Raw genomic sequence first — 15,599 nt, forward strand, 5'->3', positions numbered from 1 at the left:
AGGTGCTTCTAGAGTCTGAGTATATGACAAAATTAGAGTCACTACTTTGAAAAACTAAATCTAGGCAGACACTACGGCTGTTAATTCGCAGTAAATATTGATGCAGAGTCAGGTAATTTAGCTGTGTACGCTGTATCACCAAGGATAACAGCGCAACCAACACCACTATCTGACTTAGATCCATCTGTATAAATTTTTGTAAAATTAGTATGGGTAACATCGTGCTCTAAGAATTTGCCCCTAATCTCTTCTACAGTGCAGTCCTTTTGTTAAACAGTTTCTTACATATTGATGCTTCTGGGATAAGCCACGGAGGATTTACAGGATATTCTACTTCCAGGACTTTCTGGGATTTAAGGTGATTATTCCTAACATCCTCATTCAGTCGAATTTGGAATGGTTTAGAAGCTCTTGTACCAGAAAAAACTTCAGAGTCTGTTTCCTTTAGTGCTTGAAAGGAGGGGTTTTTGGGAGCACTTTTCATTCTAGCCATGTATCGCAACCCTAGCTCTTGCCTTCTTAGATCAAGGGGTAAATGATCTGTGTCGACACAAATGCTTTCAACAGGCGTAAGTTCTAAAAGCCCTGAGCATATTCTCAACCCCATGTTGTGTACAACATCCAGTTCTTTTTAGCTTGGTTGTACAGGCTGAGGAATAAATCTGACAGCCATAGTCTAGCTTAGATCGACACAGAGAGTCATAGAGCCTCAGAAGGGATTTCTTATCAGCCCCAACTAAATCCAGAGACAACCTTTAAAATATTCATAGATTGTTTAACATTAAACTTTAGGGCATTTATGTGGCTAGCCCATGTTAATTTATGGTCAATAGTCATCCCCAGAAATTTAACTTCACTCACGTAAGGAAGGATGGACCCTTTAAACTAAGTGTGGGAACCTCTTCCACACGCCGGCACCTGGTGAATCTTACTGCAACTGTTTTGGAAGAGGAGAATTTGAAACCATTCTCATCAGCCCACTTAGTAATAGCATTAATAGATCTTTGCAAATGTTTACATACAGACAAGGAATCATATCCTGTGCAGTATATTGCAAGGTCATCGACAAAAAGCGAGCATTTAACAGGGGCTAGATTTTTTCAATCACACTATTTATTGCCACTGAAAAAGTGTTACACTTAAAACGCTTCCTTGAGGAACTCCTTCCTCCTGCATAAAAGGTTGGGAGAAGGAGTTTCCCACTCTTACCTTAAAAAGTCTGTCTGATAAAAAGGAATATATAAACCTGACCATTCTTCCACATATGCCCATCTTGTGCAATTGTTTCATGATGCCAATTCTCCAGGTAGTGTCATATGCTTTCTCCAAGTCAAAAATATGCCAATGGTCTGACACTTTTTGGCGAATCCTTGCTGGATTTGGTTGGTCAGTCTCAGCAAGGGATCAAGGGTGGAGCGGTTTTTCTGAAACCAAATTGAAATGGCGATAGTAATCCTTTGGTCTCCAGGTGCCAAACCAGTCTAGTATTTATCATTTTCTCCATCAGCTTACATACACAGCTGGTAAGAGCTATTGGTCTATAGCTGGTGGCTTGGGAAGCATCTTTATTAGGCTTTTTAACAGGGACAATTATGGATATTTTCCAGTCCTTGGGTAAAATTCCAGTTTCCCATATTTTGTTTATAATCTTCAGTAAATATTTTTGGCATCATCTGGGAGGTGTTTCAGCATTTCATATATGATTGTATCCTCACCTGGAGCTGTGGATTCACTTGAGGAGAGCGCCTCACGAAGTTCTCTTAGGGAAAATTTGTAGTTGTATGGTTCAGATTTTCCCGAATCAAACTTCAGACACATTTCAGAATTCCTAATTCTTTGAAATTCTGGACAATAATTGTTAGGGCTGGAAACTTTAGAAAAGTGTTTTCCTAGCTCATTGGCAACTTCAGTGGGCTCTGTGATTAGAGTGTCATTTATTTTTAATGAGGGCAATGGTGACGCTACAAATTTTCCACTCAGTTTCCTTATTTTGCGCCACACCACTCTTAGTGGGGTCTTGGAGTTTATTCCATTAATATAGTAAAGCCAACATTCTCTTTTGGCTTTCTTTATAAAAGCGCCACTGCTTGGCTAAAGCACGCTTGTAGATTAATTTAGACTGAGGGGAGCCACTAGTTTTGTAACGCCTGTAGCATTTCCTAGTCACTTTTCTCAGAATACCACATGTCTTATTCCACCAGGGAACTGCAGGTCTACGAGGTTTGCCTTTTGTTTTTGGAATCGAGCTTTCAGCACTCTTCAAAGTAGATTCAATAAAGTAATCATAGGCATCTAGATGAGAATGAAAGGACTCAAACTCCCTATCTAGATTGACACCCTTACTAAATTTATCCCAGTCTGCGCCCTCTACCTTCCACTTAGGTAAAACTTCAGATGGAGCATTCAGAGCATATTTCAAATGGATCGGGTAGTGATCACTTCCATTTAAATCTTCATTAACAGACCAATTAAAATCAAGGTGGATACTAGTTGAAGAAATACTAAGGTCCAGTGCAGAGAAATGATTATCGTGAATGTTGTGGAAAGTCATTGACCCATTATTATACAGGGTAACATCATTCCTGTCAATAAGGTCTTCGATTAATTTCCCTTTACTATCTAAAACCGACTTCCCCAAAGGGGGTTGTGGGCATTAAAATCACCTAGCAGAAGTAAAGGAGCTGGAAGTTGGTCAATTAATGACTGAATATCTCCAATGTTAAAATCAAGGTCTGGTGGAAGGTATAAGGAGCAGATTGTTATCCTCTTTTCCAAAATGACTGAAATAGCGACAGCTTGTAGTGTTGTATTTAATTGTATTGTGGAGTGCTGTAGAGATTTATTAATAATAATTGCAGCACCTCCATGGGCACGATCACCAATTGGGGGATATGATTTAAATATTGAATAATTTAGTCCAGGATTATAAACAGAGTTGCCTAACATTGTTTCCTGTAGGCATATAATCCCTGGATTAAATTCATGCATTAAAACTTTAAGGTCTTCTGTAATGGCTCTGAGACCTTTACAGTTCCACTGAAGAATATCGAGCAAGAATGCTAAGGTGGTAAAATGTGCTACTTCCCACCCTTGAGGAAGTACTGTTCCTAGGTGGAGTGGGAAATTCTCCTTTATAAGAGATTGTTTTCTTAATCCCTTTTCATCTGAATTGGTGTTCAGGGTCTTTGGTTGATCTTCATATTTTTTATTATGAACCTGATGTTCAGAATTATTGCTGTGGTTCTGTGCACCACTAATCCTATTTGTCTTAGGGCGGCAAGACTGAATTGAACTCATATGTTTTGTTCTGAAACTACTTTTGGAACCACCTTTCTAGGAGGAGAGATGTCTTCCAAAACACTGAACCCATTTGAAGTTTTTATTATAAAATTATCATTATTTGGGGAACTATTGCTTGTGCGTTTCTTGGTAGTTGCAACCATAGTTTTATTATTATTTTTGTTTGTGGCTGTATGATTGATGGCTCTGAACTAGCTCTATCTAATTGGGATTGTTCCTTTAGCTTATTTTATGGGGAGGTTGGGATTTATATCCATAAAACGAATATTGTAAATTTCATCCTCTCACTAGAGAGGCCCAACTGAGGGATGAGCAATAACTTTACTCGCAGTGGTAACTGCCCTGGGATCCTCACCTGTTATACGCCATACCTCCAGTGCCTTAAGGGTCATCAGTCCGATGAGATCAGGCCCAGCACTGAGGGCATGATTTAACATAAAAGTTCTCCCTCGCTTGACCATATCGAGTGCTATAGATCTATGGGTGGAGCAGCATGTAGCCCAACTCCACCCTCTTCCAAATTTACAAGAGCAGCAGTGTCCATAATTCAGTGCCATGCAAAGGTCATTAACAAAAGAGGAAGAAAGGGGTAAATTAACAGGAGGAGGAGTAAGAGAGTTACGGGCCCAAATGTTCGGTTGAATCCACAGCAGAGAGAGTAGGCGTAAAAGAGCATACTCTCCCTGCAGTGAATCCAAAGCCCCCACCTCGTCAAGGGTCTAGGATCAGGGGGACAACCTTCCTAGATAACGAAACTTCTATAGAAAGTGGGAATCACCCCTTACTAAATCTGGATGACAGTACCGCACAGGCCCTGTCACTTCCATGGGCCCTTGCAAGCCATGGATTCATGTACCAACAACACAGGTGCCTTGGCTGGCCTAGTAGCCTGGCTAACAAGGCTGGACCAGCACCCATGGGTTCCAGGGAATTCAGTGTCGTTGTTGCACCTGTTGGAGCTTGAACAGTGACAGAGGGGTCCAGGAGCAGTGGTCCGAGAGCCTTGACCAGGTAGGTCAGCCTTGGTAGTGGTTGATGGAAGAAAAGGAAAATAACATTTTTACAGAGGTAAAAAATCCTTGACTACAATTTGTTAAGTCAGCAGCTGAGGCGCAAGGCTTCCAAGATCTTTATATCTAAAATGTCATCAAAGCACTGAAACATTGCCTCTCAGCTGCCATCCACAAAGCATCCCACAGGTGGAAACAGGTCTAAGACTGACTTCCCCAGTGGTCCACTCCATATCCAACCCATGTGGGAGCTGTGGTGCTCCTTTGCTACCAAAGGAGTTACCACGATTCAGAAGTCAGCCCTTATGTTTGCTCTGCTCAACAAGTCGTATCTCTTCCCTCAGGACACTGTGAAAGAGGTTCTGTCTGCATTGCTGAAGAAATCGGCGCATGATTTGTTGGGGCAATCCGTGAAGCAACCCAAGGTAGCTCCTGCAGTTGCTTCAAAGTCCTTCTCTCCTCTGCAACCCCAGCCTTGCGAGGAGGATGAGCCAGATCCCAGTCGAGATCACTTTCCAACCTTCGCCCTTCATCAAAGTCCTTAAAGAATTCTTCTTCCAAACCAGCCACCAGCAAGTGAGAACTGTCCTTCGCACCCCAGTAGGTGCCAGGTTGCACCGATTTGGGAAGGAATGGAGTTGCACAGGTGCAGAACCTTGGATAGTTGCTTTTTGAAGACAGGCTACTCCATTCCTTTCAAGGACAGCACCAAAACAAGTAAGGGAGGCACAGGTGGAAGCTGAGACTGCCTGTTAGGACCAAGACCACGTAGACATGGAATCATCCTCCCCTTTATCGGTAATGATGGGCTTCTGGACTTCAGCTGTGAGTCCTAACTCATGAAATGGCTTCCTTTGCATTCTGATAAGCCAACCCATGAGGATAGTCCAGCCACAGAAGGTAAACCCCTTCCTATCCAGGATCCCTTCTCAAGTTCATTTTTTTAAGAAGTAGATTTTGGCCAACAGGTAAATGTCCATGTTATTACATCCAATAGGACCTTATATTTGCATCTTGGCAAATGAGGAAATGTCCACGTTATTACAATCAATAGGATTTTATATTCAAACTAGTAAGTATTAACCTTAGAAGTTGGATAGCAAGCTGGAGGCTGTAGTAGGTTTGTGTTAGGGCGGAGGTTTGTGTGGAGGAATGAAACATTCTTTTAAGTTATTTTGTTTATTTATGATATTTTTTTATGGCTATATATCATTATAAGTTTTTTTTTTTTTTTGTCTTTTCAGGAGTGAATGAGAGTTCGGTCGTCGGGACAACTTTTCCCCCTTTGTGGTACCCTTCAGAAGTATCCTCTATGGCACCCCTCTGAAGTTTACCCTTTGGAAGTTTGCCTATTGGAGGTTGCCTATTTGGGGTTTGATGGTGTTTGATGTTCCGTTCTGCTAGCCTAAGAGAGGTGGTGGAGCCACGCAAGCGGTGTTCTGTTTATCATAAAAAGCAGTTTTAGAAAGCCGAGATCTCTACAAAAGGAGAAGATGAGACATCTTAGCCTAGATATGAGGGAAAACCTTAATTAGTGAATGTGTTTATGGTCGCTGTTGTGGAGTGAAATTTGTAAAGAAAACTTCATTCTTTTGTTTCCATGCTGCGGGTAATAAAGTACAGAATAGGCTGCAGAAGACTGATGATTCATATTTGGTATTCAGAACTACATGAAGGTTTTACTCTTTGAGAGCAAAAGGAACCGAATAGCGTCTGTGCAGTAGTAATCGGGGAACTGTGCCCACAGAGGGGTGGCTGTTTTGATTGAGCCTTTATCTGCATTGATTTTGAACCTGGTGAGGGAACTGTGCCCACAGAGGGGTGGTAATGTTGATTTTGATTGATACCTTTATCTGCATTGATTGACTGCTCTCTCTCTCTCTCTCTCATTATCCAAGTCACTAACCAAACTAAGGAAGAACAGTTTAAGGAAACTGATGTGTGCTTGAGTGTGTGTGTGTGTGGGTTAAAAGTGGTAGTTTTCTTTAGTGAAATTTCACTGCTTAAATTTCATATTTATTTGTACAATATATATATATGCATATGTATATATAAATATATACATGCACTATTGTTTCTTTTGGTTGCCTAGTGCTGTGAAGGGGCCAAAATTTCGTCAGTTTTTGTAAGGTTGGGGTTTAGTTAGATAACAATTTAGTTTTAAGAAACTTGAGTTTTTCTTTTTACACCTTCTACCGTACATTTCCACTCTGGGTCACTGACCTCAGTCTTGTTTTCAACAAGCCCCAACAAGGCTAATCAAATATAACAGAAACTGGAGTAATAATGAGAAAAATATACTTAAATTCAAACCAAGGAATTATCTTTTCCCCAGATGGAGAGCCCTCTTGCCCATCACACACCTTCAAAGCAGAATATTGTATGGTGAAGCCATGTGACTTCAACAAAACAATATCTCATTAAGAGGCTGCCCCATAATGGAGGTTCCAGTGTTAGGAATGGCTGAGGAAGCTGTATTAAATCAACCTTTTCTCAAGTTTCATTGTCATAAGAAGATGATATAGATAGCATATACCTCCTGGAAGCTTCAATTTCACAAGTCCTTGCTGACAACGCTGTGGCTGAACTCACAGGTGCCTGAGGGATGTCGTGTCACCTGGCTAAAAGTGTTCTATAACCTACATACATACTCCCTATGCATGGGGTATTACCATTCTATAAACAAACAAGTATAAGACAATGTTCATGAATTATCAAGTTCTTCATAATCTGGACTGAGTCCCAGACAGTTCCATTGCAAGGTGAAGAAAAGCACTTTTTTTTTTTTCCCTGAAAAGACCCCTATCTAGAGGCCTGCCAGAAGAATGCAGATTTTTTTGACAAAGCCCTAAAGTCTTTCTCCTGTTGTATTGCAGATTTTTGGTCATTGTCCTAAAAAGTCTTTCTCCTCTTTTATGGGGTCTCAGTAAGTCTGCAGGCATTTTTGTTGTACGTTTATTTGGTGACGTCTGCATTTTACAAGGGCCACCTGATGAAGTATGTCAGCCTCAACAGAAAGTTGTTAGCAGCCTGTCTCCTTTGCAACAGAACATTAGGAGAGTCTGTGAAGAGTACTTCTGACTCTTATATCATGGGTGATGCTTTGGGAGCATCTCCTAATCCCTCCTATTTATTTTGTGTTACTGCTATACCTTCTTTCCTTGTATTTTGAGCTTTGCTACACGGCAATTCGTTGGTTCCATCACCCTGAGACTGCTTATGCAGGCACCTGCTCATTTCAGTTCTTAGAGCCCCAGTACTGGATGGGGTTCTCAATCATTTTTTTCTTTTTGGCAAAACTGAAAATCTGTGGACTAAACCTGCTAGTATAGTGATTTGTTTTCTCTTAGAGAAACTAATTCTATCTTTTGTTATCTTGCTCTGACTTCTCTCCCTGGAAGGTACCTCTCACATTTTTTACTTGATGCAACATATTTTCCACCATTAATATAATGGGGGTTTTCAATGCAAATGGCTGAGGCTTCCCACCTACAGCTGAAACAGCCTTTTTTTCAACTTGAGCTTTCCATCAACAAGATGTATTTATATAGCCATACATCTGGCAATATAAACAAAACACTAATTCAAATTTATACCACTGACACTGATCCTGGAGGTACCAAAACATCAAAGGTAAGAATTAGAAGTTGCTGAAGACATAGGACTCCACTTTTTCTTTTCTGAATTCTTGTCACTCCGTCACTCCCACTATACAGTACAGTTTGATCCCTTAGCTCTTTAAGTAATTATTCTCTGGTACATGGCAGTAACTCTCCAGGACAAACCACCTCAAAAGTATGTATTGCCATTCAGATCCACAGTCTTCTGGGGTTCCTCATTTAATGTAGGAGCCTGCAAAATTGGAAATTTCCCTTTTCTAACACAGATTTTAGGCTCTCTGCCTTGCAACTTAATAATGAACAACCAGCTCTGGAATCTTCCACATCACTTTCTTCCATTCTAGAGGTTAAGAATGTCTTGTATGAAGCTGGCTCTGATAACAAGGGAAAACTCAATTTTTCTTCTTATTCTTTCCTTTTTTACAAGGTTTCTAATCATGTCCAGATCCTGGTTAACTGGGAACAATAGGAAGACAAAGAGCAATTTTTTCTATTTCTACCAATGAACCTTTGGATCTGACGGTGACATATTGTCCTTGCTCAAATGTTAAGTCTTCATCATGTTATCCAGGGTTACCAGAGTCAAGATGGGGAATATCCATTCAGATTTTTTTCAGAGGCTACCACAGATTTTTTTATGGAGCTCAATTTCCACCAATGAATGGCACTAGTAAGCGGTGACACCCCAATGTCCACTCTTATCCTAACCCATGGCATCAACATGATTTGAGCGGTTTAAGCGTAGGCCAAACCTGTTTGGTGGGATTAAGGCCATTAAGGCCATTACATGAATACAATCATCTGCACTTTAGTCATCTTCACAGGCAAGCTGGACAGAATGCCAAGCTTGCAGTCTTCGTAACCAACCAGTAACTGGAGTACAGTACCTGGACCAGTTCCAAGACCAGTGAGTAGGTAACTAGGGGCTACTTTTCATGACTGGCAGATCATTGATATCAAGAAAGTCCTTGCCCCTGAGATGTCAATATGGTTACCATACTGACATCTCTTAAATCCAAATATTACTGGGTGACTAATGAGACCAAGAAAACTTGCACTATTGGCTTTGAAAATGAGTTCTAATCCCAGCAACAATACCTCTTCTCAATGATGAAGACAATGAAAAGGAGGAGTTGGAGTGGCTGAACAGTAAGGTAAACAAACAAAAATAGTAAATGAGGTTTAGTTTAAGGATCTAAAGGTCAAGCTGTTGCACTATGAGGTAACAGTTAGTCCGGTTGGACAGCAGGAAGGAAGAAAACTGATCAAATCTGAAAAAGCAGTTGAAACATTAATGAGAAAGAGAAAGATTATGAGAGACGTTTAGAGTCAAACTAGGGGTAAAGAGACTCCCTAAGATTTAGAGCCCTCTTGGCTGTCACATGGCTTCAACATGGGATACAGTACAGTGAACCCCCCCGTATTCGCGGGGAATGCTTCCCACCCCCCACCCCCCGCGAATAGGTCAAATCCACGAATGCTTAAAACCCATCTAAAAACACTTAGAACTGCCCATTTTGATAGCTTAAACCAAGAAAAAACCTGTCAAAATGTTTATACCTGAGTATTTTACTAGTTTTATCACAAAAAGTGCATTTACTCATGAAAAATATATGAAAATACAGTAATTAGTGAATATTTCTCCGTGAAAAATACCGCGAATGGGCGAATTTTCCGTGAATGATGGCTAGATATGTTCCACAGAGAAACCCGCGAATGCATGAGTCCGCGAACCATGAGAACACGAATACGGGGGGTTTACTGTATATACATATTTTATGTTGAGGCCGTGTGACTTCAGCACGGCTTCTCTCAATGAGAGGGTAGTTGTGACAGAAGCAAGAGTCTAAGGCCGAATGAAACTTTCTCACTAAGGGGACGTCATCCGGCATTACAAGCCTGTTAATGACTCCTTAGACATTGCCCCCAACCCCACCACCACCCCACAACAAGAGCTAAGTAGCCGAGCCTGAAGACTAAATAAGGTCAATGGTACAAAAGACCCTATAAAAAACTAAAATTCTTTCCTTAAAGATACAGAATGCATTCAACAGTAATCACCAAGGCTTTAAACAGAGGATATCAAAATTAAAATAGCCTAAACTGGTTGAAATAAAGCAAATGGCAGTGCTATAAAAATAATCTATTCAACTGAATACCAAGATTAATAATGTCCGTAGTAGTAATGGACACGTCACACTTGGCACAACCTAGATTCTCATGTAATTAGATTATTCTGCAAATGAAAATTCCACACATTCATTCATGTTGCCTCTGAACTCCATGATACAAGTTTTGTTGGCCTAATTTGGTTACGAGTGGGAAGAACTAAATAAAAAAAAATTAGCAAGAGTTTGACACCTTATAATGAAGTGTTGAAGTGCAAGAAAGTACTGTCATGCCTTCTTTCAGGATCAATGACGTGAAGAATCCCTTAGCCTAAGTAATGATACCTGGTGGAAATCTTTTTTTCCTCCATGAATCACAGGTGTGACTGCTGTAGAGAAAGTACATGCTATTTCAGTGCCCTTGCACTTATACAAACTATCAAGCTGTTAATCCATCCACACATCTTCAATAGAGACCTTTCTCAATTGATCAACTCATACAGCATATCTATTTAATCTATTTCTCACCTTCCATCCCAGTCTCCTTTTCTTAGGCAAATGTTACAATCTGGTACTGGAAACAAAAAAATAAAGTTACATTTGAACAATAAAGACTGCTCAACTTAAAAGATGACATGAGTAACAACGAGTATACTTATATAACTAGGTTACGTAGATACAATATCCCTATTTTATTTCAAATCAGTACAGTAGAATGTTTCACTCAATTCTAATTAAAAATTGCTGAATAAACAAAGATCTGAATGAACAATGTTGGGGCAGATACTTACAACATTCAATGTCAGGCACAATCACTTCTTTCGTGCTTTTACAACTTTCCTTTGGTGAGAAATAGTTAGCGATAGAAGTTGTATTTTGGTCTGCCTCGGTTTGCCTTTTAGCAATACACAACTCTTGAACTGGGCAAGAGGTGCAGTTTGGCCTCTGAAAGCAATAAATAGCACAATCTTGAGTCACAGCAGTTAACACAAAAGCTAGACGTGATTTAGAAACTAGAATAATTGTTCTTAATGTGAAACCACAAATGCATAAGTTTTGATACTGAAAATATTCCCAGTCATTTCATTAACATAATACTCCAAAGATTCAAAACAAATTCCATATACAGTAATATATAAAGAAAGTTTCACATATGTAAATAAAAAGTTTCAAGTAAGTTGTTGATTTTTTTACTTTAAAGTTAAATAAAATCCCATTGTATTTTGGAAATATATTAAAAACGTTAAAATTCACTACAGTTTCAAGACCAACTGGTCTCTTCTTCAGGCGATTACAGAATAATAAAATACAAAAGGGAAAGCTACAAATGTTCAGAAAGAAAAAATATAAAGAGCCACCTTTGGTCATTACCAAACTGCCACTATTAACAACTGTTAAATATTCAACAAACTGACAGTATTGTTAACGTTGGCTGTTTGAATTACATAATAGGACAACAAACTGTCAAACTTATAGTTAGCATCATTTAGGTTAAAATTAGGCACTGCCCTCATGAGAGCACCCTTAACGATCTTCCTTTTCTGTGTATTGTTTGTTTTATATGACAATTTACTGTTTTGCTAATCAACAGTTTTGTCAGTTGATGATATGTGCATGAATAAAGTATTCACATCACCAGTTCCTCGTTGGGCGAGTTGGTAGAGTTGTCGGCTAGCACTCGCTGGCCCGAGTTCGAGTCTCCAGCCAGCTAATGAAGAATTAGAGGAATCTATTTCTGGCGATAGAAATTCATTTCTCGCTATAATGTGATTCGGATTCCACAATAAGCTGTCGGTCCCAATGCTAGGTAACCAATTGGTTCTTAGCCACGTAAAATAAGTCTAATCCTTCGGGCCAGCCCTAGGAGAGCTGTTAATCAGCTCCTCAGTGGTCTGGTAAAACTAAGATATACTTAACTTCACATCACCCCTTCTTATTGTATCGCAGGCAAAAACGTGATGAAATCACCAAAGGGGTAGTATAGTAAAGCCCAGCTGCAAGAGACAGATATGGAGGTCAGGGAATACAAAGGAAGGGGGAAGGGGTAGGAGGGCGTAGGGCTTTACTCTGCAACCTGATAAATTATGATGAAAGCAAAAAGTAGAAGCAGGAGTCTTTTCTCAATCAGTATAGAAAGCGAGTGCCATTGTAATACGCACAACACTAACCATACCTGAAGATATACACACTGGCACATCTTCAAGCAATACAATTTGAAGACATAATAGCAAATGTATCCGCTCAGAAGCGTGCGATCATATAAACGCAACTAATCTTTGTGGGTAACAATTTTTTTTTTATCATTTTTTTCTTTGTTGTTGAGAATAATACAGTCGATTCATCCTGATTGTTGCTGTTGCAGAGACAAGAGTAATCTTCAACAAAAACCTGGGACGGGTGAGCATTGGGTGGTACTGGAGTCGGGTGCTCTTGCTTTAATTTTCATACCATCGACTGTGGTTCGTCCACACCAGAGCCTATGCAATAAGCGTATTATAATGGCACTTGCTTTTTATACTGATAGAGAAAAGACTCCTACTTCTACTTTTCGCTTTCATCATAATTTATCAGGTTCCAGAGTAAAGCCCCCTATGCTCTCTCCCATTCCTTTATATCCCCTGACCTCCATATCTGTCTCTTGTGGCTGGTGTTTACTCCCCCTTTTGTGATTTCATCACTTTTTTGCCTGTGATTTCAGTCCTTTTTTTCAATGGCAACGCCTTGGAACGAGAAAACTGTAATAACAAAGGCACGGGGTTATTTAGCTTTTAGATATAGTTTTCTAAGACCTGTGTGGCTCCTCCATGATAATGGTCAGCACCATTGTCGACCTGACCTGACCTCCTTGTGGTCAGGTCAAACAATGGTACCTTGTTCTGATCAGGGGACCCGGGTTCGCTTTACCGCTACCAGACATCATAATTTCTTCATATTTCTTGCACTTGGATCTTAAGGCTTTGTCGGGACACGTGTATCCAAAAAAGCACGAAGAATTCAAGAAGTTAAGAGGGAATTGTGGCTATTACAATTACATGTGTATCTGGTAAAAAGTGACCAGTATATTCTATATATATATGTATATATATATATATATACACATACAGTAATACCTCGAACTTCAAAAGCATCCTTCAGACGGTTGCACAAATTCACACAAACCTAAATTTTTCACTGGAACCTAACTAATGGTCATACACACATAGTTTTACAGACACATGGAACATATGGAACACTGAGAAACCCAGCAAAAGTGTTTGTTTCATTATTTAATTTATAAGTTTTCAAGCTTTTTATGTGTAAATTAAATAACATTAAATATTATTAAAAGTAATAATTTCTCTCTCTCTCTCTCTCTCTCTCTCTCTCTCTCTCTCTCTCTCTCTCTCTCTCTCTCTCTCTCTCTCTCTCTCTCACTTTTAGTGAGATGAATTTTTATGGTACATGTATACAGGTATGTTTATTTGTATGATAAATAAACTTTTTACCTAATAATAAGTACTAATTTTCAAATAATAACATTAATAAAATTAAATAATAATAATATAATAATAATAATAATAATAATAATAAAACTGCAATTACAAAATTCGTATTATTTTGAACAAACAAATTCTTCCCTCATCTTTTGTAAGGAGGAGGTGAAGGCAAAAGCTATCAGATATGTCATTTAACATGACAAGGAGGGGAGTGTTGCTAATCGGTGGTCAAATTTTTTCTTGTAATTCTCTCTCTCTCTCTCTCTCTCTCTCTCTCTCTCTCTCTCTCTCTCTCTCTCTCTCTCTCTCTCTCTCTCTGTGTGTGTGTGTGTGTGTCTGTAATAATTCATAAAAATTAGATCTTAAGTAAGGACAACTGTTATCTCTCTCTCTCTCTCTCTCTCTCTCTCTCTCTCTCTCTCTCTCTCTCTCTCTCTCTCTCTCTCTCTCTCTCTCTCTCTCTCGTTCAAGTCAGCCAACCCACGTAATACTGCAATGTTTCTCTGTATGTCTTTAACTGTACAGTAAATAACTTAGAATTGATCTGATTTTACCTGTGGAGTGCCGTTTACAAACTGTAAGTGTGCCGTTTTAAAACACAGACATAGAGCATTTCAGAACAAAGAGAAAGTGACAGAATAAAGAAGTTTTTTACACCGAGGTTGTAAAGTCACCACATCAGCGCCAGGATAGTGTTTCGGCGGCGCCATTAATTAAGTCTCCGCTGAGCTTGTTTTCTTTGGTGACTTCCCATTTTCTTCAAGCTCAATTAGTCACGCCTAAAACGTGCCAGGTCACGCATTTTAATCATTTTACTTTATATCACGATTTATACAAATGTCACACATTCACAGGCATCAAGACTGTATCCATATTGTAGCTCTGTATGTTTTGTATTGTAATTTGTACTCATTCACTGTATATTATTGTTTATTGTTTCGACCTCAGGTCACAGTCAATTCCATTGTCTCTCGCGGGTCGGCGTCAGTCGGCCGCTATATAAGCTGCCTGGATCTGTAATAAAGTAGCAGTAACTTTTACCTGCTCGTTTCTTTGACACCTTACAGTGGTGACCCCGGAGTATCCCGGAGCCATTAGCGGACTCACACGCGACTTAGTCTTGGCTCCAGGATTTCTCCAAAAACGCTCTTAGCGGCCTAAACACGGCGCTGTAACCAGCGTTTGAGCGTGCTGACTCTCGTCGGCGTACCCCACCAGCGTCACTAGCGAAACCACACGGCGCCAAAAGTGCGTACTGACGCGAAGTACCCCACTCCAGTAAGGGGTCAAAGGAGCGAGCATGGACGCGATATCCCTCCTTCATGCAGTTAAACGCGGATCCCGCGGACTCGGAGGTTTACCTACCTCCCATCACACCCGCGCCGCCCCGCATCGGGCCCCCCGCAACTCCACACCAGCGCCCGAACACACGACGGCCGGGCAACACAATCGCGGGCCGCCCTCACCGTAAAAGCTGCCGCCGTTCGCGCAGGGGAACCCATCGATGTGGCTGCGCAGGGTGGAGAGCCACTTCAGAATCGCGGACCTGACGGACGAAATCCTACAGGCCGACACAGTGCTCAACGCCCTTCCGGAGGACGTGTACAGAAAACTCATCTCGCGAGTACCCGAAACACACACCCTCACATACAGCACCAAAAAAGTTCCTCCTCGAAGCTTGCTCCTGCCCATCACCGGCGGGCCGCCCGTGCTATCGACCTTGCCATAAACCCACGCCACGACCTCAATTCAAGAGACGCTAGGGGCATGGTCGTAGATCTCCTGTCACTACCAGACTTGGGTGGCACAAAGAAGCGGCAGGAGATAAGCTTCACATCGGAAATCTACCTTCGCCAACTCCTCCCGGAGGTCGCAACCAGATCGCTCACCCCTACACCATGCCTGTCGAGGACCTCATAGAGACGGCGCAACACCTCACAGACTCCGTCAAGGCTTCACAGCGGCTAAAACCGGCCACACAGCGGTCAGCTCCATCCAGCCTGAAGAGGGCGTGAGCAGCCCGTCAACGCCATCGCCAACAGACGTCCACCGAACCACAGCAGATGGAGGTCCCGGGCTTCTGTC

The 15,599-nt window shown here is 40.8% G+C and overlaps 1 protein-coding gene across 1 annotated transcript in view; it reads right to left on the reverse strand.

Annotated features, from left to right (window-relative positions):
* The window catches only part of LOC136845658 (adenine DNA glycosylase-like), a 117,861-nt gene that overhangs the window by 29,880 nt on the left and 72,382 nt on the right, over positions 1-15,599 (reverse strand). The window contains 2 exon segments of the mRNA XM_067115808.1: positions 10,567-10,612; positions 10,830-10,983. Of these exon segments, the coding sequence (XP_066971909.1) occupies positions 10,567-10,612; positions 10,830-10,983 (200 nt within the window).

This window comes from Macrobrachium rosenbergii, chromosome 14 (genome assembly GCF_040412425.1).
Source record: "Macrobrachium rosenbergii isolate ZJJX-2024 chromosome 14, ASM4041242v1, whole genome shotgun sequence".
NCBI lineage: Eukaryota > Metazoa > Arthropoda > Malacostraca > Decapoda > Palaemonidae > Macrobrachium > Macrobrachium rosenbergii.